Source organism: Capsella rubella, unplaced genomic scaffold (assembly GCF_000375325.1).
Source record: "Capsella rubella cultivar Monte Gargano unplaced genomic scaffold, Caprub1_0 scaffold_4, whole genome shotgun sequence".
NCBI classification, from domain to species: Eukaryota; Viridiplantae; Streptophyta; class Magnoliopsida; order Brassicales; family Brassicaceae; genus Capsella; species Capsella rubella.
In genome coordinates, this window is record NW_006238920.1 from 692,641 (window position 1) to 715,891 (window position 23,251).

The window sequence follows — 23,251 nt, forward strand, 5'->3', positions numbered from 1 at the left end:
AGAAACTTCACACTCCTTTTGTAGTCTAACTATTGATTGTTTGTTAGGTTATATATGTAGGAGTATAAGGATTAATCATATTGGAAAATACATGTTGAATCTAATATATGTGGTTTAGAGATTAAATTTTATGCTAATGGCAAGCTCGAAAACATAGTACTAACATAATTATGTATATACAATGAATAAAAAAACTTATACTTAATTACTTATATATTTTCTTTTTAGTTTCATCCTCAATCTGACTTTTTGTATTTTTGGATTACAATAATTTTCTTACATTTTTGGTCTAAAAGCTCTTCCACTAGAATAAAAGCAAGTTAGTTTAGTGTATCCTCTCTTCAACATCGACAACTCGAGATCTTGATGCTTATATATTTTGGAAAGTATCTTTTTTAACAAAATTTATATGTAAGGCTAAACACAATTGTATATATAGCAAAAGAAATGGATCAGGTGTACGACATCTATGCTGATGACGAGGAGCGTGCAAAAGCATCTCCAAAATTAGCATTTCTGATCAGGAGCTGTTTCTGCTACTCTCACGTGTACGACTGTCACATATTTATGTATTCCAACCTTATAATACATATATTTACTTACATATATTGTTATATAACGTTGGTCATTTATACGAAACTTAAAAAAAAAGAAACATAAATCCATTTTTTAGTTTGGTTTACTTGGAATAACCAATATATTGTATATAGTATGTTTTAAAGAACTACAATATTCCTATTTGGAAACTACAATATATTTTAAATAACTTGCCCTATTTGGAAACTTGCTTAACCTTGTTTATATATCTCATGTAATATGTACATTATCTTTAGGTAATAAACATATGTTACATTACTAAATAGCCCTCAAGAAGTTGTATCAACCAATACAAACGACTAAACCAGATAATCCTTTGTTTATTCCTCGAATTGTTGACTCTTCTTTTTCGTCTCTCTCTCTCTCCTCTTTCTCCTGATTCGTTCTTCTTCATCTTCCTTTGGTCTTTCGAAGATCTAGAAAAAAACCCTAGAAAAGGGAAGATCACCAAGATCGAGAGGAAGATCAAAAGAGAGTTGAAATTGATGGGGAGAGGGAAGATTGTGATCCAGAAGATCGATGATTCGACAAGTAGGCAAGTCACTTTTTCCAAAAGAAGAAAGGGTCTCATCAAGAAAGCTAAAGAACTTGCTATTCTCTGCGACGCCGAGGTCGGTCTCATCATTTTCTCCAATACCGACAAGCTCTATGACTTTGCCAGCTCCAGGTTTCTATCTTCTCTAATCAATATACACTTAGATCTTTTACCATCTACATACCTATTAGATAAAGATGTATATGTATATATATATGTATGTATTTGTAAGTCTATTAATACGTGAAGTATATATATATATATATATATGTACAATATCATGTATGGTTGTCTTTAAAGGGTTGGACTAATTTAACAATTTGTGTTCACTTGTGTGATTTTCTCATATTTAGTATACATTTTTGTGCATCTTGTGTCAGATATATTGTTCTCTACCTATATTTCAGTATATACACAAGATTGATGATGAATGTATAGCTTAGTTTAAACGAGGATGCCAAAGGCAACGAATCGTAATTAAAGACAATTACTAGTTTTAAAGATGAAAATTTAATCTAAAGTAGGCTTATTATATGTGTGGACATGTGTGTCATTGGTTGTAAATTGTGTATCTGGACCGACAGTGTGTCTTTGCCAAATTTAGAAACATCTGAGAAGTAAATGTGTTATATATATATATATAGTAATAAGCTCAACAAGTACAACGTTGGAAAACTAAAAGAGTGGTACAAGGTGATCACCATAAACACATTTGGAGATGATATGTGTAAGATGATGTTTATTTCACTCATGAACTAGTAAATATGAATATAGATCTCAATATTTTGTGTATATTGTACTATGCTTGAACAATCAGGTGACTCTGTATGATCTGACCATATATGACTGTGTTCTTTTATATTATCACCAAAAAAAATTGAACAAACAAAGTCTTTGTTGTAAGTTTAGGATCTTCCAAATGTGAATAATTCATATTCATTTTCGAATTAGATCAAAATTTATCTTATGTTAAGAACCTTAATTTAGTTTGTTATAAAGTTATTAATGATATGCATATAGATTGTTTTTTCTTATGTACAATCTGTAAACCTTTTAAAGATTTTTTAAAGAGTGGGAAAATTTATCTAAGGAAGTCATACTCTTTATTCCATTAGCAGTGGAAACATATAGAAATACTATTTTGCTACATGGATAAATACTATATATGAACTAGTTAAGAGTTCAAAACTTTGTAATGAAACAGTGTGAAATCTACTATTGAACGCTTCAATAAGACCAAGATGGAGCAGCAACAACTACTGAATCCGGCATCAGAAGTTAAGGTATACGTATATCAGAAAACCTCACAATACATCAGAGGAAAGGACAATTATACACTAGAGATCTTAATCATCTTGTTTGTATTATATTACACTTGAGTTTGAGAGTTGATGAGTTAGATTGTGTGGCGTATTGTAGTTTTGGCAGAGAGAAGCTGAAACTTTAAGGAAAGAACTACACTCATTGCAAGAAAATCATCGGTAAGTGCATTGCTATACAATTGAGTGTAATCGTGAGTTTTCCAACTCAAAACTTATAGGTAGTGACTAAAATTAACTTTATCTTATGTACTAGTGATGTTGTGAATAGCTGTGTTGACTAAAATAAATCAGTTATGGTTTCACAATGTATTAACGGCAATTATGTTTTGTAATAAAACAGACAGCTAACTGGACAGCAACTAAATGGTTTGGGCGTTAAACAATTGCAAAATCTAGAGAGCCAACTTGAAATGAGTTTACGTGGAATTCGTATGAAAAAGGTAATATACATTAAATCTAGATATATGAATCCTCTAGCTCTCGTTCGTGTTGGTTTAAACAAATCAATCTTTCCGAACCTTGCAGGAACAAATCTTGACCAATGAAATCAAAGAACTAACTAGAAAGGTAACATCACTATATATATACCAAGCTAATTCTTATGAAATTGCTAAATTTGTAAACTCTTCTTTCTTCATGGAGAGAAAATATACTTGAGATTGTTGTGTTGAACTGTGAATGTTGTGTACACATGTAAACGCATAATAAATAATGTTATCATATAGTTTTTCAGGTTCTTATAAGAGTTTTATCTTTTGCAGAGGAATCTTGTGCATCATGAAAATCTCGAATTGTCGAGAAAGGTACAAAGGATTCATCAAGAAAACATCGAACTATACAAGAAGGTAAAATAGAGAAACAAACTTCATTACTTGAAGCTGCATCTAATAAATACTTTAAACTCCTAGTTGAAAAACTAGACAAATTATAGAAATAATTAGTTACAAAAGTGGTAGTACTATATATGGTCTATGGGGTAATGATCTTGCAGGCTTATGCAACGTCAAACGCAAATGGATTAGGAAATAATGAGCTAGTAGATGCAGTTGATGAATCCCATGCAGAGGTTAGGCTGCAGCTAAGCCAGCCTGAGCAGTCTCATTATGAGACTTCATCAAAGAGCAAATAAGATCATAAAAGATATAACAACTTGTTCGTTCTTGATTATCTCAAAAGCTTTTCAACTACATGACCGACGTATATGCAGAGAAACACTTCGTTTAACTATGTCAATATGTTTTCATGCAGAAGCAAGTGCGAGTATAATCATCATGTCGGAGAACAAACCAAAGGTTTGATTTTGTACGAATATATATGGTCTCAAGTGAAAGTAATGGAAGAGCTTCTCGATTTTTTTGTTGGCTTTCTTATGTGGTTTAAAGTATATAATTAAGACATAGTTAATTAGTAGGGTGATCTTTTTTAAAATCGATTTGAGTTCAGTTAGGTGTTTCAGTTTTTCTTTTCTATTCGGTATGTATAACTAAAGTAAATTAAAGTTGATCTTTGATATAGGTCGGGTTTGTACGAGTATTTTTGTTTATCAACAATAAGCATCATACGGTGTTTGAATTAGGATGGTGACGCATCAACAACATTACCACAAACCAATGGACTATATGTCATGTCATGTGTGTGTGTTTTCGTTGTAAGAACCCCAAATCTAGTTGAGCTGACCCAAATGGACAGTTCCTTGATTGACAGTTAGGATGTTCCCAAAAGAAACCAAGAGATAAGGAACCTCTTACGGTACTTATACGTACCAACGACAACCATTACTCAAATTAAAAGTGGTTCAAAACAAAAATGCCAATAGCCAAAAGCTACACAAAACATATTTACGCATCATTATGCTAGTTGTGTTCTAAAGGAAGATACATATCGAGATTTTTAATGTAGGGTGATTCAGTTGAGATCATTTGTTCTGTATAATTTATAAAAGATTAGTAAAAGCAAAAAAATTAGGGTATTCGTTTCAGGTATAAAGAACCCGACAAAGATGAACGTATATTAAAATCAAATGTATCGACACGATACAAAGAACAAACTCCTAGAAACTAGCGGTGTTAAACGACTAACATATAGACATTGTTTAACATATCTCTTAAACCACTATGTCTTTTGGTCGTATACTCGTATTCAGTAAAAAAATATATAACAAAACAAATAAAAGTGAAAATATATAAACAGTAACAATAATCCCATGATGCGTCGTGAAAAAACCATAGTTTTGTCTTGGTTGAGTTCTCGTTTCTCTCTACGTATGATCTTTCCAAAGAAAATGTATATTTGGCTTAGACCAACAAAACAATTTTTACATCAAATAAAAACTATCCATCTTTGGTCTAGACCAATAAAACAACTCTTCCATCAGATAAGAACCCATTAACCAACCACCATGTGGTTTACATTGTATGTATATATAGGCAATGATCATTTTACATCTCATAGATAAATTTACAACTTCTAATTATATTGGAATGTTGTGGATGCGGAAGAACAAACACTATAATAATACATGCATCTTCGAAATATATTATAAATGTAGGGTAGCATATACATAGTGCTACAACCAATGAGCATACCAAATTAATTCACTAGACTTATCTTCAATTCAAAGACTCAAAGATTGGTTGTAATAGTTTAAAATGTATAAGTAAGGAACCAAGAATTGCGACATCTTTTAATTGATAGTGACATTTGAATAGAACGAAAAAGATTGAATACTAACTACGCAATCTACAAATATTATTAAACCAAACCGGCCTACCCAAGTGGAAAAATATATTCGCAATAGCAAAATTATCATAAATTATAAATTAGCCCCTTATATTTTGGTCTTTCTCTCATAAAACACCCGTGTCTTCTTCTAATGTCACTTCGTCTTCTTCATCAAAATCACACATCATCTAAAAAAGAAGAAACAACCTACGAGAAAAAGGACGATAAAAATTCAGAAACTTTTTCTTCTGACCCTTGTTCTCTCTAATCGATTGCTCAATCATTTTCTTCACAGTTGGGTTGAGTTTGAAAAAAGGTAAATTCAGAAAATAAAAGCTGCAGAATTTGAAATCTGAGTATCGCTGTGTGTGCGAAGAAGAGTTTTTTTTTTGGGGTTAGTAATGGCGAAAGCAGGAGGGATCACGAACGCTGTAAACGTAGGAATCGCAGTTCAAGCGGATTGGGAGAATCGAGAATTCATTTCACATATCTCTCTCAATGTTCGTCGTCTCTTCGAATTCCTTGTCCAATTCGGTAAAACTTCACTCTCTGATTTCTCTGTGTTTGGGTTTCGAATTCTTTGTCCAATTTGGGAGATTTTCGCAGTTTCGGGTTTGCTAAATTTAGAAGCTTTTTTTAGGGTTTTAGTCAAAGGAAGGTTTTTTATGATTGGGGAGATTGAGTTTGGTGGTGGGTTATATGAAAGATTCAGACTTTTTTTTTTGGTGTTGAGATGAGATTATCAGATGTGTTGGATTCGAGTTTATGTGGATTCGTTTGGGGGTTATCTGATTTGTGATCCTTTTGACTTTCATTTTCTTTAGATCCATGGCCTAAGAGAGATCTTTGTAATGGTCTCTTTGATCTTCTTAGCTTCGATTCTAGCTGGTTTGAGACAATGTTATGCGTTGATGAAACTTTCTATCTTGAGCTAATTTGATTAATGTCTGTGAGTTGTTGATGTAGTTTCCTTGTGTGTGTGTCTTCTCAGAATCGATGAAACTTTCTATCTTGAGACAATGTTATGTATTGATGAAACTTTCTATCTTGAGCTAAGTTGATAAATGTCTGTGAGTTGATGTAGTTTCCTTGTGTGTGTCTTCTCAGAATCGACCACAAAGAGCAAGTTGGCGTCTTTGAATGAGAAATTGGATCTGTTGGAACGTCGCTTGGAAATGCTGGAGGTGCAAGTGAGTACCGCGACAGCTAATCCTTCTCTGTTTGCTACGTAAAACACGCATAGCTGATATCTGTTGCAATTCGAAATCGTAACCGAGTCTGAGCATTTGGCTTGCTTGGAAGAAGCATCTTTTGTTAAATGTGTACCATTGAATGATTCTTTTCTTTCTTCCCATAGCTGAAGTAAGTCAATTAGTAGCTTAAAATATGAATCCTTTCATAAATCTGTGTATCTTTTGTCTGTCCATTATGATCTCTTTTGAATGACAAAATCATTTCATTAAAACTCTTGGGAGTTCTGCTTCCTTCTGCTGTCGATTTATAAACTTTGCGAGGTTCCCAATTTCATCTTCGATGCATCGGATATTGTATATTCGTCTTTTCTCTTTACGTGGTGGAGCTGGAACACATATTAGACCCTGTCGTTTCCCTGTTTTTGCTTTCCCCATCAATGGAGGAAGAAGGAATTGAAAAAGCTCTTTTCCTCCATTAGATTCTGTTGCATTTGTGACTTGAGTTGTTCTTTGAGACTCAGATTCAATCATCAAGACCGACCTAGAAGCAAGCCATTGTTGTTGACCATTATGCTGTTGTCCACTACCTAAACAGCTAAACCACAAAACTTCTGTATACCATATAGATCACTGATCGTTAACTTTTTGCAAAGAATTTGTCCATTAGTGTCGCTTGTGAGAAGATGAGAAGCTTTGCTAAGGCTAATATGGATTCCTCACTGGATCTTAAACAGTGAGTTAGCTGCTGCTAAAGAGTTGGAAAAGCCTAGTCAAATCATGATTGAATTGTAGGATTTGAGTAGAAAGACCAATCTTGAAGCTGCATCCAAGGAAGGCTGTCTCTGATTCAGCTAAAGGGACAAAGATCGGTTAAGATTCTTTTACAAACACATTTTGAGATTGGATTCTGAAGGTTTAAGCCGGTATGGTTTAAGCCGGTTTAATACATTAGATTCGATAATACGATGCGTACACTACACGTTAAAAGTTGTTGGATTAGGCATATATGATTATGGGCATATATGTCATTTAACAACTCCCCTGTGATCGTTGATTTCGAAGTACTGTAGCTCTTTATAATTATAAAGTAGCGGCCTTGGAAAGTGTTCTTCATCATCATCATCACTGGATTAAAGCTTCTTCCTCAGTGATCGGATAAATTCACAGGCGAATAAGTTAAGTTTCCGGCGATCAAAGGTGAGTTTTTTTGCGGCCTTTAACGAATTTGTTGATAATATTTGATCCGAATTTATAAAAAGAAAAAAAGAAAGTTTGGATTTTTAATTCTCCGGAGTCTTGATTTGTTTCTCTTGCACATGATCTTTCAAATTTCATAGAAGTTTATGAAATTGATTAGATAAAAGATCAAGTTTTTAGGTTTGAGATTAGGTCAAAATTTGGTAATCACATATTTGATTTGCTTAGTCGTTTGGCAAATTGATAAGGTTTTGATTTGGTTAAAATGAAGTGATGAATAAGGAGAAGGATCATGAAGTGGAGTGGCTTAAAGCTCAGAAGATAGAGATAAGCGTTGACTTATGTGCTGCAGCTAAGCAACAGCTTCTGTTTCTCGCAACTGTTGATAGGAACCGATGGCTTTACGATGGTCCTGAACTCGAAAAAGCCATCTACAGGTTAGTATCGTTCGGTTTTTTACTCGGTTCAATACAAAGTAGGTTCTCTGTTTGTGTTTTTTTTTTCAGATCAGTGAATCTATTTAAGTGATTATATATAGCTTGATGGGTTCTTGATTGTTCAGAGTTTCTTATAAACGTTAGTGATTTTCAGGTACAATGCTTGTTGGCTTCCTTTGCTTGCCAAATACTCTGAGTCATCATCGGTTGGTGAAGGGCCTTTGGTCCCTCCTCTTGATTGTGAATGGATTTGGCATTGCCACAGGCTTAATCCAGTAAGTTCAAAACGGAATTATCGATTGTGAAAACGTTGACTTTTTTGTTACCTGTTTGAGTGATTTCTTCATTATGTTGAAATTCAGGTGAGGTATAAGTCTGACTGTGAGGAATTTTACGGGAGAGTTCTCGACAATTCTGGAGTTGTATCTTCTGTTAATGGGAACTGCAAATTGAAAACTGAAGATTTGTGGAAAACATTGTATCCTGAGGAACCTTATGAGTTAGACTTGAATAACATAGACTCGGAGGATATCTCTGAGAAATCTTCAGCTCTTGAGAAATGCACCAAATATGATCTTATGTCAGCTGTTAAGAGGCAGAGCCCATTTTACTATCAGGTAGCTTAAGTATGGTTTTTATTATATCATCATAAACCGCAAATACGGATTTTCTTCCTGATTCTGTTTCTGTGTGTTCTTTCCCACAGGTTTCGAGGTCCCATGTAAACAATGACATTTTTCTACAAGAAGCTGTTGCTAGATATAAGGGGTTTCTCTATCTGATTAAGACGAACAGAGAAAGGTCTTTAAAACGGTTTTGTGTTCCGACTTATGATGTTGACCTTATCTGGCACACACATCAGCTGCATCCAGTTTCTTACTGTGATGATATGGAGAAGCTCATTAGTAAGGTGTTGGAGCATGATGACACAGATTCTGACCGAGGCAAAGGTAAGAAGCTCGATACTGGTTTCTCTAACACTACTGCACAATGGGAGGAGACATTTGGAACAAGGTACTGGAAAGCCGGTGCAATGCATAGAGGCAAAACGCCTACACCTGTCACCACTTCCCCTTATGTTTCTGATGTTTTCGCCAAAGAACCAACTGCAAAAGAGGATTTCCAAAATTTAATCCAACTTCCAGAGGTGGAAGTTGTTGAGGTAGTTCTTATTATCTTTTTTTCTGTGATTGTATTAAGGGAATTTCAGACTGCAGTTGTGTGATCCTTTTGTTTCCTTTCAGGTTCTCTTGGAGATAATCGGGATTAGAAACTTACCGGATGGACATAAGGGGAAGCTCTCGGTTTTGTTCAGTAAAACCCAGCCTGATTCTCTTTTCAATGCTGAACGTAGACTGACCATTTTATCCGAAGTTGGAGCAAAGCAAGTTGCTACTTTCCAGTGTGAACCTACAGGAGAGCTTGTTTTCAAACTTATTTCCTCTTCACCGTCTAAGATACCAGTTTCGAGAGAGCCTAAAATCTTGGGTTATGCGTCTTTATCACTAAAGGAGTTTCTATCTCCAGTTATGACCCAACTCTCTGTTGAAAGGTGGCTGGAGTTAACACCCAGCAAAGGTTGCAAAGCAGATCAAAAACCCATAAGCCTGCGGGTCGCTGTCTCATGTACTCCACCAATACGCAGTCCATCAGTCTTACACATGGTTCAATCTAGAACATCGTGCAAAGGCTCTTGCTTCTTTCCAATCATAGGGAAGTCCCGTCTTGCTAAGAGTTCAACACACATTATTGATGAAACCCAAACAGAGGTTATCAGACTTCAAATGAGGTATGTCGTTTGAAACTACACTCTCTTTTGAAAACTAACACGAAATAACCTCATCAAACCAGGCGTATACATGATATTAAATTCTTATTTTGCTGTGTTTTAGGAACTCCACTGGTGGAGCAACACTTAAACATGATCAAAGACAAGTGATTGGCGTGACAGACTCTGGTGAAACTCACGTGCTTGCAGATTATACTGGTAGTTTCTGGTCTTTGCTAGACTTTAAATGGTCACTTAAGCAAACAAACGCCTCCACTGCAGATATTCCGCTCTTCGAGCTTTTGGGTCCTCAAGTGGTATATTCTATCATTTAACTCCATCAAAAAGTGAGTAATCTTCCTGTATATTACACTTCAATGATGCTATGCTTTTTATTGGTTTGCAGGTAAAATTTTTCTCCGGGAGGAAGCTGGATTATGAACCAAAACACTGTGCCAACCTTAGAAGTGATCAAGATTTCATGACTTTTGTTGAATTTTCTAAGCAACATCCATATGGAAAAGCTGTGGGATTGGTTGATATGAAATTTGGTTCGGTTGAGGCAAGTTTGAAAGTTTTGATTTTATCTGGAATGTTACTTCTTTTTTATTCTCTCCAAGCTCATTTTGACTCTGTTATTCATATGCAGGCGAAAGAGGATTGGTTGGTTTTGCCTGGAATCGTATCTGCTTTCATACTCAATCATGTTATGAAGAAAGGAGGTTTTGATGGTTTCACTGTCGGAACTAAAGACATAAAAGAGGAAAGCAAACAGACTAAACATGTAGCTGTGACAGAAAATAAAGTGAATGCAGACTCTATGAATGTGGGGACTGCAGCTGCTATCATAGCTCCTGAGAAAGGCAGTGGTTGCGGCGGTGGTTGTAGTGGTGAATGTGGAAACATGGTGAAAGCAGCTAACTCTAGTGGTTGCGGCAGTGGTTGTAGTGGAGAATGCGGAGACATGGTGAAAACAGCAGCAAATGCTAGCGGCTGCGGTAGTGGATGTAGCGGTGAATGCGGAGACATGGTGAAAACAGCATCAAATGCTAGCGGCTGCGGTAGTGGATGTAGCGGTGAATGCGGAGACATGGTGAAAGCAGCGAAAGCTAGCGGTTGCGGCAGTGATTGTGGTGGAGAATGCGGAGACATGATGAAAGCAGCGAAAGCTAGCGGCTGTGGTGGTGGCTGTAGCGGTGAATGTGGTGGAAACATGGTGAAAGCAGCAAATGCTAGCGGCTGTGGTGGTGGTTGTAGCGGTGAATGCGGAAACATGGTGAAAGCAGCATAATCTGGTAGCTGTGGTGGTGGGTGACCGACTAGAGAACGCGGAAACATGGTGTACAGTAACAGTACGATGGAGGCGGGTGCGGTGGCATGAAGTTTGTTTACTAGTGAAAGTGGTAAACGCAAACGCCCTAAGGACGCTGTTTGTGGCTTAATAGCAAAACTGTATAATATAAATAAAGTTTGTACTTGTTGTTTGTTTATGCAACCGTGTTTCTGTAAACTCCAGTTAAAATCAACATATCCAAAGAATCAAATAACCAATCAATATGATTCAATCAAATTACAAAAGAGCATGCATCAACGCATGAACTCAACTCAAGAAATGGGTTCAATCAACGCATTGTCTATAGATTCAAGCAATATATGTTCAATTCAAATCATAGACAATGCAAGCAATAAGCATATTCAAGTAAGCAAAAAGCACGAAACAACCAACAGATTCAAGCCATAGCTTTAAAGCATATATCACATAACAACCAATAAACTCGAAGCTGTAACTTCAAAGCAACATTTAAAAGAATTTACGTCATGTGTTCGAATCATAGACTATGCACCCAACCAGTATATTCAATCGTTCAATAGATACTGTATGTTCAATTCAAATCATAGACATAGAATGCAAGAAATTAACACATTCATGTTAGTATTAGACCACACAATACAGAGAAATTCAAGTAATCAAAAAGCACAAAACAACCAACGTATTCAAACAATAGCCTTAAAGAATAGACAAGATAGCAACAAATAGACTTAAGCTGTAACTTCAAAGTATAGACAAAGCAACAATCAAAAGAATTCAAGTCATGAATGATTTTTTTACTTAAAAGAGTCGTTGCCAAATCAGTTGTCACTTCAGATGTACAACTAAGTTAACTTAGATCTATAACATTAGTAAACGATAAGAGAACCACATGTCTACTTCAGATTTCTAACATAAATATATCAACTTATTAATCAACATAGGAGAGGCACATGTATCACTACACCTACACTAGTTTCATATTTTGACATCGAACAGTTTCTAACCATCACCAAAAAAAAGTAAGAGAAGCAAACTTTTTAATGATAAAACTATATAATTACATACCTGTGGGATAATATGCAGAGTATATTTTCAGTAAGGTTCTAGTTCATCTGCCATAATTTTTAAGTTTGTAACGATATAAATTAATTCAGAACAAGTTTAGGAGAAAGACATACATATCTTGAAGTCCTTAGACATTCTGAAATCTCTCCGGGGTCTCCAAACATACCTGAAAAAATAAGAAAGATCGATTTAGTTCACTTGTAAAATATGGGGTTATGCCTTCCATACACAGACCATGTTAAACTTTCCAACTCAGGCGTGTTAGTGCATAAGCTTTTTTCAGTTCTCATAAGGCAAGAACTCCAATGGGACTGTTCCATTACAGAGAGTTCTCAAAATCAGACGAGTTAGTGTGTCTGAACTCTGAAACTTTGAACCTTTTAGAGGATTTTTCTATTCCCATTTCTCCTTTGTAGACCAAGCAGTCCCTCTTTTGAGTTAAGCTTTAGGACATTTTACAAGTAGTCGATAGCTAATGTTAAGCTTTAGGGTGGCTTTTCAACGAACGTTGTAAGGCCTTGGTTTGTGTTTTTTTCAGGCAACTTCCACGGGACTGTTTTAAAATCAGACGAGCTGGTGTGTTTTTACTATTCCCCTTAGGAGCTTTTGCTATTCTCATTTCCCCTTTATAGACCAAGAAGCTAGTTTGTGTCATCATCATTAGGCATTCTATGGGCCTGTTTTTATTATATAGCTCACACATTGAGACCAAACAGCCGCATATGTTTGTTAAGCATTAAGGGAGCTTTTCCATTCTCATATATATCCCATATGTTTCAGTTAGGACATAGAGCTCACAGTGTTATCCTCTGTTTACCCTCTATCTGTCTTATAGTTACCCTCTTTATCTTCTTTTCTATTTAGGAACAATCGCTTTTGACCACCATTAAGCAACTGAATAAGGGTCTGTCTTAACTTTAGAAGCTTTCAAGGAGCATTTTGCAATAGATATAGCCCATTTTTTTGAACTGTTAAAAGGGTCTAAGCCCTGGGTGTTACAATTCCATTCAGACATTTGCCATTATAAAGACACAATGTGCCAGTGCGTTTAAGCAGAGAGTCTCTGAACCGAAAAGAACTGTTAAAGCAGTGGGTACTTGTTGCATATTTCAGATTAATCGTTTCTCATCATTAGGCAACTGAACAAGGGACTCTCTTTAACTTTAGAAGCTCAAGCTGTTATAAGCTTTTAAGGAGCATTTTGCGATTCCCATACCGCTCCCTTTTGTTTTCGAACCGAACAACAGACTATAAGCCACTGGTTTGTGATACCAACTCAGATGGGACAACTCTTAATCATAGAGCCCACACATTGTTTGTGTTTATTCAGGCAACTTTTTGCCATAAGGCAACTTCCATGGGACTGTTTTTGTTAAAGGGCTCATAAAAATCAGACGAGTTAGTGTGTTTTTATAATTCCCATTAGGAGATTTTGCTATTCTCATTTCCCCTTTATAAACCAAGCAGCTGCATGTATTTGTTAAGCATTAAGGGATCTTTTCCATTTCCACATCCCATATGTTTCAGTTTAGGCAACAATTCTTACCATAGAGCTCACAATGTTATCGTCTGTTTACCCTCTTTATCATTGAACTGAGAACTCTGTCTTAAAGTTACCCTCTTTACCTTCTTAGGAACAATCATTTTTTACCATTAGGCAACTGAATAAGGGGCTGTCTTAAGCATTTTGCAATTCCCATGCCCCCTTTTTTGTTATCATTAAGCAGCTCTTATGAGACTGTTTTATAGCTCACACATTCAGACCAAGTAGTCGATAGTTTGTGTTAAGCTTTAGGGATTTTTTCAACGCTATGTAAGCGGTTGGTTTGTGTTTTTTTAGGCAACTTTTACCATAAGGCAACTTCCATGGGACTATTTTGTTAAAGGGCTTATTAAAAATCAGACGAGTTAGTGTGTTGTTTATGCAATTCCCATTTCCCCTTTACAGACCAAGCAGCTAGTTTGTGTCATCATTACTCAGATTATGGACTGTTTTTATCATATAGCTCACTCATTGAGACGTCTGTGATCAGCTTTAGGGGGTTTTGCAGTTCCCATACCCTCTTTTGTTTTTGAACCGATACATCAATATAGGCAACTCCCATCGGACCATTTTAGCTATAGAGCGTACATCATGATAGTGTGTTGTTTGTCCCTTTATATCTGAACTGAGAAATCTATCTAAGGCCGTGGCTCTGAAATTATCAATTTAGGCAACTCAGTGTGGTAAAGTACTACTTTTCCAATCCCAGTGTGTGTGATTAGCAAGGGCTTTTGCAATTCCCATACCCCTTTGTTTTTGAACCGAAGGGGTCTACAAGAACCTTCATCCAGTCAGCTGTCATTATAAAGACACAACGTGCCAGTGTTTCATCCACTCAGTGGTGTTACCAGTGTTTAAGACGTGGGTACCTCTTTAGTCTTTCCTATTTAGGGACAATCGTTTCTGATCATTAGGCAACCCGAATAAGGGACTGTCTTAACTTTATAGAAGCTCAAGTTGGAAGCTTTTAAGGAGCACTCTGCAATTCCCATACCGCCCCCTTTTGTTTTCGAACCGAACATCGGACAATAAGCCTCTGGTTTGTGTTACCAGCTTATGTAAATCTTTAGGCAACTTCCATGGGACTGTTTTTGTTAAAGGGCTCATTAAAAGTCCCCTTTTATAGACCAAGCAGCTAGTTTGTATCATTATCTTTTCCAATTTCAGGACTATAGTTTCTCATCATTAGGCAACAGCATAAGGGTCTGTCTTAATTTAAGAAGCTCACACTGTGAAGCTTTTAGATCTTACAATTCCCATACCGCCCCCTTTTGTTTTCCACAGTCAGAACAAACGGACAATGATCTGCTCACACATTCTGCTTTATGTAATAAGCTTTTAAGGGCTTTTTGCAATTCCCATAATCCCATTTGATTTTTGAACCGACAGGCAACTCCATTCAGGTATTTGTCATTATAAAGACACAAATGTGCCAATGTGTTTAAGCGGTTAAAGCCGTGGCTACTTCTTGCCAATTTCAGATTAATCGTTTCTCATCATTACGCAACGGCATAAGGGACTCTCTTTAACTTTAGAGGCTCAAGCTATTAAGCTTTTAAGGAGCATTCAGCAATTCCCATACCGCCCCCTTTTGTTTTCGAACCGAACAACCGACTATAAAGCCTCTGGTTTGTGATACCAACTCCCAAGGGACAACTCTTAATCATAGAGCTCACACATTCTGCTTTGTGTGATACTAACTCCGAAGGGACAACTCTTAATCATAAAACTCACACATTCTGCTTTGTGTGATAAGCTTTAGGGGCCTTTCACATCGCAACTCCCATAAGCCCATTTGATTTTCGAACCGATAAAAAGGTTCTAAGCTCACAAGCAAGTCCATTCAGACATTTGTCATAATAAAGACACAAACGTGCCAGTGTGTTTCTGAACCGAACATAACGGTTAAAAGCCGTGTGTACCATAGTTTCTGATCTTATAGATCTCACCAAAGAGGGACAAATGAAGAGATTTTTACCTGAAGAGAACTCTCTGTGATCACAATGAGTCTTCTTCTTCTCCTTCAATCTCAACTGCAACAACAGAAATACCCAGAAACCGTTTAATTAAACAAAACTCAAAATCAAGTAAAATTAAAAACACAAAAGCGACTAAAAAAGAAACTCAAAATCTTCGATTAATTATAGAGATTAATCTAAACAAAGACGATTATAGAAATTCAGAAACCCTAAGAAATTAATTCGATGAAGAAGAAGACTACAAATCTACAATTAAAAAACCTAACCTAAACGCGATTTTAAAACTCTCGAAACGCTACTACATAAGAAAAATTACTAATCAAAGAGAAAAGATGAATTATGGAAACTTACAGAGAGATCCGGCGAAGGACTCGCTGAGAAATAAAATAATCGAAATCGTCGCCGGCGAAATTGCAGAGAAAACAAAAAATTTGAAACCTTTGAGAAAGCTTTGCCTTTACGAAGCGTGAAGCCTATTTATATTACTAGCGTTTATAGCACCGCCTCTTCAACGGTTACTTGCACACGTGCGTAGACTACAACGGTTACTTCTATCACACGTGCCGTTTCTCGTTTTCAAAAACAGGTTTTATATTTGTGCGTGTGAATGTGAGACAGCAACGTTAGGGCTTCTCATTGGGCTTAATTGGGCTTATAATGGGCTATTGATAACATTGTAACTTATACAAAGTGCTTGTATGAAAGAAGCTGTATATGTTATCGACACGTGTCCTGAATACATAGGATACTCACACGTGATGTACATACCGATCGCACGCACAAGATCTTTGACTTATGATCTTCACTTTATCCAGTAGAGAGAGACGTTTCACATGTCGACACTTGTCTATTACTTATTGGTTTTTGGTCAAGCAAGCTGATTACTTTAATATAATTATCCTGATTAATTATGTTAATTTTGTTATATTAATTTTAATTAAACTAAATTTTTAATGCGACCGGCATAAATGGAAGCAGTGGGTCCTTGTTGTCTTCGCACTGCCCCGCAAAATCTGTGCCTCAAATTCTCATAATTATTATAATCACTTATTAATTAATAGGGTTTTTTTTTGTTAATACGTACTCATTACGGATTTATTATAAGTTTATGAAATTCTTATAATCGTCTTCACGAGTACAATGATTTTGTTAGTGATGATCACTGATTCATTCATTTCGATTGTGTTATGTTTTTTCCTAGGTTTGTATTTGTATATTTTCTTTATCAGAAAAACAAAAATTCGTATCTTTGGCTTTTATGTTAAAACTCATTTTATTTTAAAATTAATATTACCACTACATCTATTGGAAACATGAAAATATCATATTTCATTGTAAACCAAACACACGGCAAAAAAAAAAAATTAAATTCAACCTTGTTTAATATTTTTATTTGCAGGCGTATTAAATTTATATCTTTTGTGTTAAAGATTTAAAAAATTCGATACACTTAATGCTTGTTACAATTATATATTAGCATTAAATCTAATGGAACTATGAAAATAGCAGACTTCAGTCTAATCTATACAAAAACCAAGAAAAAAACTAATTTTTTTATTTTTCAATCGTATTTATTATATATATATCAACTAATCAATATAAAAAGAGTTTTTTTTTTTTTGAATGGTTATAACTTCTCACATGGTTTTTAGCCATTGTTTTAGATGGAAGTTTTTGGGCTCAACTTCAACCTTAACCTATATAAACATATATATATATATATATATTTTATCGTCTTTAGATTTATTATTTATTATAGCAGTTTATGAAAGATAGAGCTATACATATATTTTTTTACTTTTATTTTTATTGGAATTTACATATAATTTTTTATTTTTGGTCACCAGAATATACGTACTGTATACTTAAATGGCAAAATACAGTCCTTAAATTTAGCTATAATTGGATGAAAATGAAAAAGACATGCGTACCTTAGCCTTTTTTGTTGGCCACGTCTTTCTTTTAAAACACAATGTGTAAAAAAATATGATTATGAAAGCCTCTACACTAGCTATAATTATAATGTGTACTATCAATATTCAATACACACTCATTATAATTTACAACAAATGAGAAAATAAATGCATGGGAGTCTTCTTAATCTTATATTTCCTCTGTTTCATTCTAAACGGTGTTTAAAGTTATTACATACATATTAAGAAAACATATCATTTCTCTTGTTTTCATAAAAATAACATTAATTAAAATGAATTCAACCAATCAGAAAATAAGATGTAAATATGATTGGTCAAAAAGTATTAAACACATTTAATTTTTGCATAGAAAGTTGAGAATATCACTTAAAATGAAACAAATTTTTTAGGCTAAAACATCACTTAAATTAAAACAGAGAGAGTACTAAATGCTACTCCTCTGTTTTTGGGTAATGATTTCGTGATCGGTAAAATTAAAACTGTACAATTTATATATATTTTTTAAAAGAATGTAAAGTTAAAAGAGAATAATATTTTGTTTTTAAAAAAAAAAAAAAAAAAGAGGAGAGAAACAAAAAAAAGAGTGGGAGACAAGAGGGGGGGAGATAAAAATGGTAAAGGAACGGGACGGTGACGTATGATGTGAAAGAAAGGAAGAAGAGGGTGATGATGGAGTTAGGTGACAGGCATGTGAAAACAGTAGCTGCTGCTGCAAAGCCTGATTTGTTTTGTTTTGTTTGGTTTCACTTCTTCCTTCATCTTTCTCTCTATAAGCGTGCTACCACCGTGTGTCCCTTTGATCATGACCTTCTTCATTCAATTACACTATTTTACACACTCACTACTTCACACTTGTTTTTTTTTCTTATTATTAATTCATTCCTCTCGTTTTCATACTGATCCTGTTCTTTTTAGAATTTTGTTCCTATTACCAACAGTTTCTATTATCAAAGTTATTTTCACTTCAGTTTTCGTAAATTTTTCAATGGTTATTTGGTTTTGTTGATTCACATAAATAGTTCAACAATTTTAAACTAATAAGAAAAAAAACTCAAACAAGTGAAAGAATTGATATAAAAGCTTTGAATGGCATTTGCGGATTAAATAATCATCGTAAAAAATCACATTAGTTTTTAGAACGGACATAAATCCGTCGCGAAACCATTTTATTTCTAAATAAATGCAGTTTGTAGTTATTTTATGACATACTGTATCTTTTATTTTTTATTTGTTTGATTCGCGTTGCTAAATATTATAATTAATGACTTATAATGGTAAAATAAAAAACGGTTTAATTCATAAACGAATTAGTCTATCTCACCGTCAAAACCAATAGAACCTCTAATTTCATTGAACCGTTTAAAGATAAACTTAGTTTCCTTAGATGTATTGGTACATTTTGTTTTTATTTAAAAAATCTAAAACTTTTTACTATTCGAAGAATTTAGTTATTTAACCATCCCTATATTAGTAAAAGAGAAGTACAAAACATAATACGGATCGGGTCAAAATTAAAAAATTAACCCGATTTTAACAATTGGATACTTTAAAATTAGATATTAAATTGGGTTTGGATACATACATCGGATACTTTCTATATCTACATTTCAAATTATATTATTTCTATAACTAATTTTATGATTTCCTAATAAATCTCTAACTAAACAATTATTATTCTTCTTTAACTTTTATTTGATATTATTTTTAATTTATGATATTATACTATATAATAAAAATATTTAATAAAAATTGAATTATTTTTTGTATATGTTGCAATTTGAATTTTTCAAAACGGACATATAATATTTTGGAGAATGATTTAAAATCAGTATAAGTATGACCAATATTAAAAATTTAAAACCATTGTTACATGAGCATATTTAAAAGTTTCAAAAGTTTTAAAATATTATAATTAAAAGGTTCAAATATATAAAAATTTAGAATTTAAAATATTAAAAAAAAATATTGGAGACATAGATGTAATTTTGGAGACATAATTTTTATTGATAAAATATATTACATATTAAACTATGTAAATTTTAGATAGTTTGCGGGTAGTTTGTTAAAATCACAATTATAATTGTAAAGCGAGTTATGAATATATTTTTTAAATGAATTTGGTAACGGGTTGGTCCTTCAAAAAATATATTGTAAGTATGTAATTTTTACATATATTCCTACTTCTACTACAAAAATGGTCAAGTTGAATAATTTGTCGATAAATATCCACTGTTTTTTAATTGTATCAAAACTCAATGTATTATTATTTACCCACTTTTCATTTATTTTTTTTATTTAAACTTATTACATATATATATGATTCACCGTAATCGACTGCATTTCAATAACATTAAAATGTAACATATTGTAATCCGTTAAAGATTGTATATACGTAATTATTTCCCCCGCGCTGTAGCGCGGATCCGAACCTAGTTAGATCACTAAACAAGAAAACAAGGAGTAAATTAGTAAGAGATTGTTTTTTTTTCACTGATTAACTATTTGGTAATTTTCATATAAAAATTTACCCCATGAATAATTAATGCTCTTATAGCCGATAAAAAAAAAGAATAATTAATGCTCTGTCTTACTTTATTTCATATCCATTGTAATTTTTTTTTTCATTTGGAAATATGCATATTTTTAGACAGACAAAATTTAAACCGATACATGGTATTTTTAGACCACTCAGCCTCTTTAATTTTGAATGGTCCCATTTCTATTAAAATCGAAAATCATTTACATATTTACAAAAAAAAAACTGATATATTTATTTCTGTTTTTAATTTTTTAATAATTACATGTAATTATAATTATAATTAGTTGATAAATATAATAGTTTTATGAATAAAAATAATAATAAACACACGCATGTTATTTGTGGACCTTTTTTGTAATAATAATAATTTTTTTTATGTGTTTCTTTTTACAAACCAGAAACCTGAAACCATGTTACCTGTAACAACGACATGTATTAATGAAGATCTAACGACTCAGAGTCTCTCTCACTTACTCATTCTCAACCGTCAGATGTTCTTACCGTACTCCACACCGCATAGTAACATAACCTGTTGTTTCGTTAATGCCCATGCTTTTGTAGTTTATTACCGAAACTTGCCACTGCTTCCATGTTTTTTTGTTTTTTCTCCTCTTATTCTTGAACATTGCGCTTTTTTGTTTTTGCTTTTTTTTTTTTGTTTCTCTCTGGTTCATTTTCCATGGAAGGACCTTGAGCTCTGCTTCTCTTCTCTCGTCAAAGTTCGTGTCTTTCACTACTCACATGTACACACTCTCTTTCTCGTTTATTTGAACTTCTCTGTTTCTTCTTCTTCTCTCTCTACTCTCAAGGTACTTAGTTTCAGTTTCTCTTTAAAAGAAACTTTTTTTTTTGGAAATCTGCTTCTGTAATTTCAATTTCAATCTGGGTTTGTTTGTGTCGTTCTCGTTGCTTCTCTAGATTCGTTATAACTTGAGTTTAGGATTTTTTCTTTTTTTTTCCTAGACTAAGTGTTTTAGGTGTGGTTTTGAGCTGAGTATTTGGGGAAATGCAGAGAAAATTTGGGTATGAAATTGTTGTTTCTTTGCTTCATGTTTCATTGAAAGTGATTAATTTGAGGAAAAATGAGTTCTTGGGATGAAAAAGTTGAATTTGGACTATGAAAACTAGGTTAAAGTTTCTAACTTTATTTTACTTGTTTAGCAAATTTGACCCAATTCTTTAGCTGAAACCCTAATTTTTTTGTGGTTCTTCTTGGCTCAAAATCAGTGATCTATGTCTTCTCTTTAACAGCTTTTTATAAATTATATTGTCTTAGAAAATAATGGTACTTGCTGTTTTAGCTTTGTTGAGATTGTGAATTCTGTTCATGCATATATAGAAATTGGAGATTTTTGTGCAATTGATTTGATTTTGGGTTGTTGTTGTTGTTGTTGTTGTTGTGATGCTAAGCAGATAAAAACAAGTCCTGAAAAATTAAGATCTGATGTCTTATCGATTGTTAAGTGTGGATAAAGAGGAGGTGGATATATCACCTGGTTTGAAAGAACGTAACTACTTGGGCCTCTCTGATTGCTCCTCTGTTGATAGCTCAACCATTCACAACCGTGTTCCAGATGTTGAGAAGAGCAATCTCATTTTTAAAGCTACTGAACTGAGGTTAGGTCTTCCTGAGTCTCAATCTCCAGAGAGAGAAACTGACTTCGGTTTGCTTAGCCCGAGAACACCTGATGAGAAGCTTCTCTTCCCGCTGCTACCTTCTAAAGATACTGCTTCTGCTACTATAGGGCACAAGAATGTTGTTTCTGGAAACAAAAGAGGGTTTGCTGACACTTGGGATGAGTTTTCGAGTGTTAAAGGATCTGTTAGACCTGGAGGAATCAACATGATGTTGTCACCGAAAGTTAAGGATGTGCCAAAGAGTCTTCAAGAAGAAAGATCCCATGCTAAGGGTGGCTCGAACAATGCACCAGCTGCCAAGTGTGTATTAAATGATAACCAGTTAATGAGTTTTATGGTTTGTTTATGATGACTCAAGACTGAATCTTTTGGTAATCTGTCTATTGTTTACAGGGCACAGGTTGTTGGTTGGCCTCCAATCAGATCATACAGGAAGAATACAATGGCTTCTTCTACTTCAAAGAACACTGATGAGGTCGATGGGAAACCTGGTCTTGGTGCTCTATTTGTGAAAGTGAGCATGGATGGTGCCCCATATCTGCGAAAGGTCGACTTGAGAACTTACACTTCCTATCAACAGTTGTCTTCTGCACTTGAGAAAATGTTCAGTTGCTTCACTCTTGGTGAGTATTTTCTATGTATTGAGCAAATCCTTGATTACGTTTTAAGAAGAAATGAACAAAATAAAAAAGTGATTTCGCGTCTTGTCTGTGATCCCAGGTCAATGTGGACTTCATGGTGCTCAAGGAAGGGAAAGAATGAGCGAGATCAAACTGAAGGATCTTCTTCATGGATCAGAATTTGTGCTTACTTACGAAGATAAAGATGGTGATTGGATGCTCGTTGGAGATGTCCCGTGGGAGTAAGCTTCTCTTGAACTCGTAACTTTAGTAACTTTGTGTGGTCTTATGAGTTGTTGCTGGTTAATTTAGAAGAACATCAGATCTTTAAAGTTGATTCATACTACTGAAAATTTTCATCTTTTAATATATTTTTCTGCGCAAAAGTTTAATGAATCCTTCTTAAAACCTATTTGCAGGATATTTACTGAAACATGCCAGAAACTGAAGATCATGAAGGGATCTGATTCTATTGGCTTAGGTAAGCCATCTTTGCCAACATCTTTTCCCCTTACCTTGAATACATTACTCAGTGTCTCAACTTAGTGTTGATTTCCTTGGTCGCAGCTCCAGGTGCAGTGGAGAAATCAAAGAACAAAGACCGAGTTTGAAACTAAGAAGCTCAAGACAAAATACTATGCACAGTTCCAATGTTTAAGACTTCTTTACTGATGTGTTTGAAAACTCTTTATGTAGTCTCTTTTACAAATTTATGTTTTTAAGACTTTGGAATCTCTTATTTGTGTGTGCTTGTTCAAAACCAATACATTCTTCTTATGTGTGTTTCTACTTTCTACTATGATCTTCAAGACTGTTTTCTCCATTATCTTAAATTGAAAACCTACTTTTTA

The 23,251-nt window shown here is 34.2% G+C and overlaps 4 protein-coding genes across 6 annotated transcripts; all 4 read left to right on the top strand.

Annotated features, from left to right (window-relative positions):
* The first annotated feature begins 966 nt into the window (after positions 1 to 966).
* LOC17888496 (agamous-like MADS-box protein AGL17) lies at positions 967 to 4,073 on the top strand. Its single transcript, XM_006294881.2, has 8 exons — positions 967 to 1,264; positions 2,337 to 2,415; positions 2,552 to 2,613; positions 2,795 to 2,894; positions 2,980 to 3,021; positions 3,216 to 3,299; positions 3,446 to 3,606; positions 3,703 to 4,073. Exons 1-7 carry the CDS (start codon positions 1,083 to 1,085, stop codon positions 3,581 to 3,583), a joined length of 687 nt encoding a protein of 228 aa, XP_006294943.1. The 5' UTR covers positions 967 to 1,082; the 3' UTR covers positions 3,584 to 3,606; positions 3,703 to 4,073.
* Positions 4,074 to 5,360: 1,287 nt separating this feature from the next.
* Positions 5,361 to 6,700, top strand: LOC17888461 (protein BRICK 1). Its single transcript, XM_006295276.2, has 2 exons — positions 5,361 to 5,709; positions 6,283 to 6,700. The coding sequence occupies exons 1-2, from the start codon at positions 5,577 to 5,579 to the stop codon at positions 6,405 to 6,407; spliced, it is 258 nt and encodes an 85-aa protein (XP_006295338.1). The 5' UTR covers positions 5,361 to 5,576; the 3' UTR covers positions 6,408 to 6,700.
* A 755-nt stretch (positions 6,701 to 7,455) lies between these two features.
* Positions 7,456 to 11,280, top strand: LOC17889255 (glycine-rich domain-containing protein 1). The gene is made up of 9 exons (XM_006296389.2): positions 7,456 to 7,565; positions 7,837 to 8,002; positions 8,157 to 8,277; positions 8,365 to 8,619; positions 8,709 to 9,164; positions 9,247 to 9,791; positions 9,895 to 10,087; positions 10,177 to 10,332; positions 10,420 to 11,280. Exons 2-9 carry the CDS (start codon positions 7,839 to 7,841, stop codon positions 11,059 to 11,061), a joined length of 2,532 nt encoding a protein of 843 aa, XP_006296451.1. The 5' UTR covers positions 7,456 to 7,565; positions 7,837 to 7,838; the 3' UTR covers positions 11,062 to 11,280.
* A 9,479-nt stretch (positions 11,281 to 20,759) lies between these two features.
* On the top strand, positions 20,760 to 23,251 carry LOC17888870 (auxin-responsive protein IAA8). 3 transcript variants are annotated; one of them, XM_023784191.1, is made up of 6 exons: positions 20,760 to 20,861; positions 21,556 to 22,080; positions 22,174 to 22,403; positions 22,501 to 22,642; positions 22,820 to 22,881; positions 22,968 to 23,251. In XM_023784191.1, exons 2-6 carry the CDS (start codon positions 21,587 to 21,589, stop codon positions 23,009 to 23,011), a joined length of 972 nt encoding a protein of 323 aa, XP_023639959.1. In that variant the 5' UTR covers positions 20,760 to 20,861; positions 21,556 to 21,586; the 3' UTR covers positions 23,012 to 23,251. The 3 variants fall into 3 exon arrangements, with proteins under 3 accessions (XP_023639959.1, XP_023639957.1, XP_023639958.1); XM_023784189.1 differs by having other exon boundaries at positions 20,762 to 20,951; XM_023784190.1 differs by having other exon boundaries at positions 20,762 to 20,885.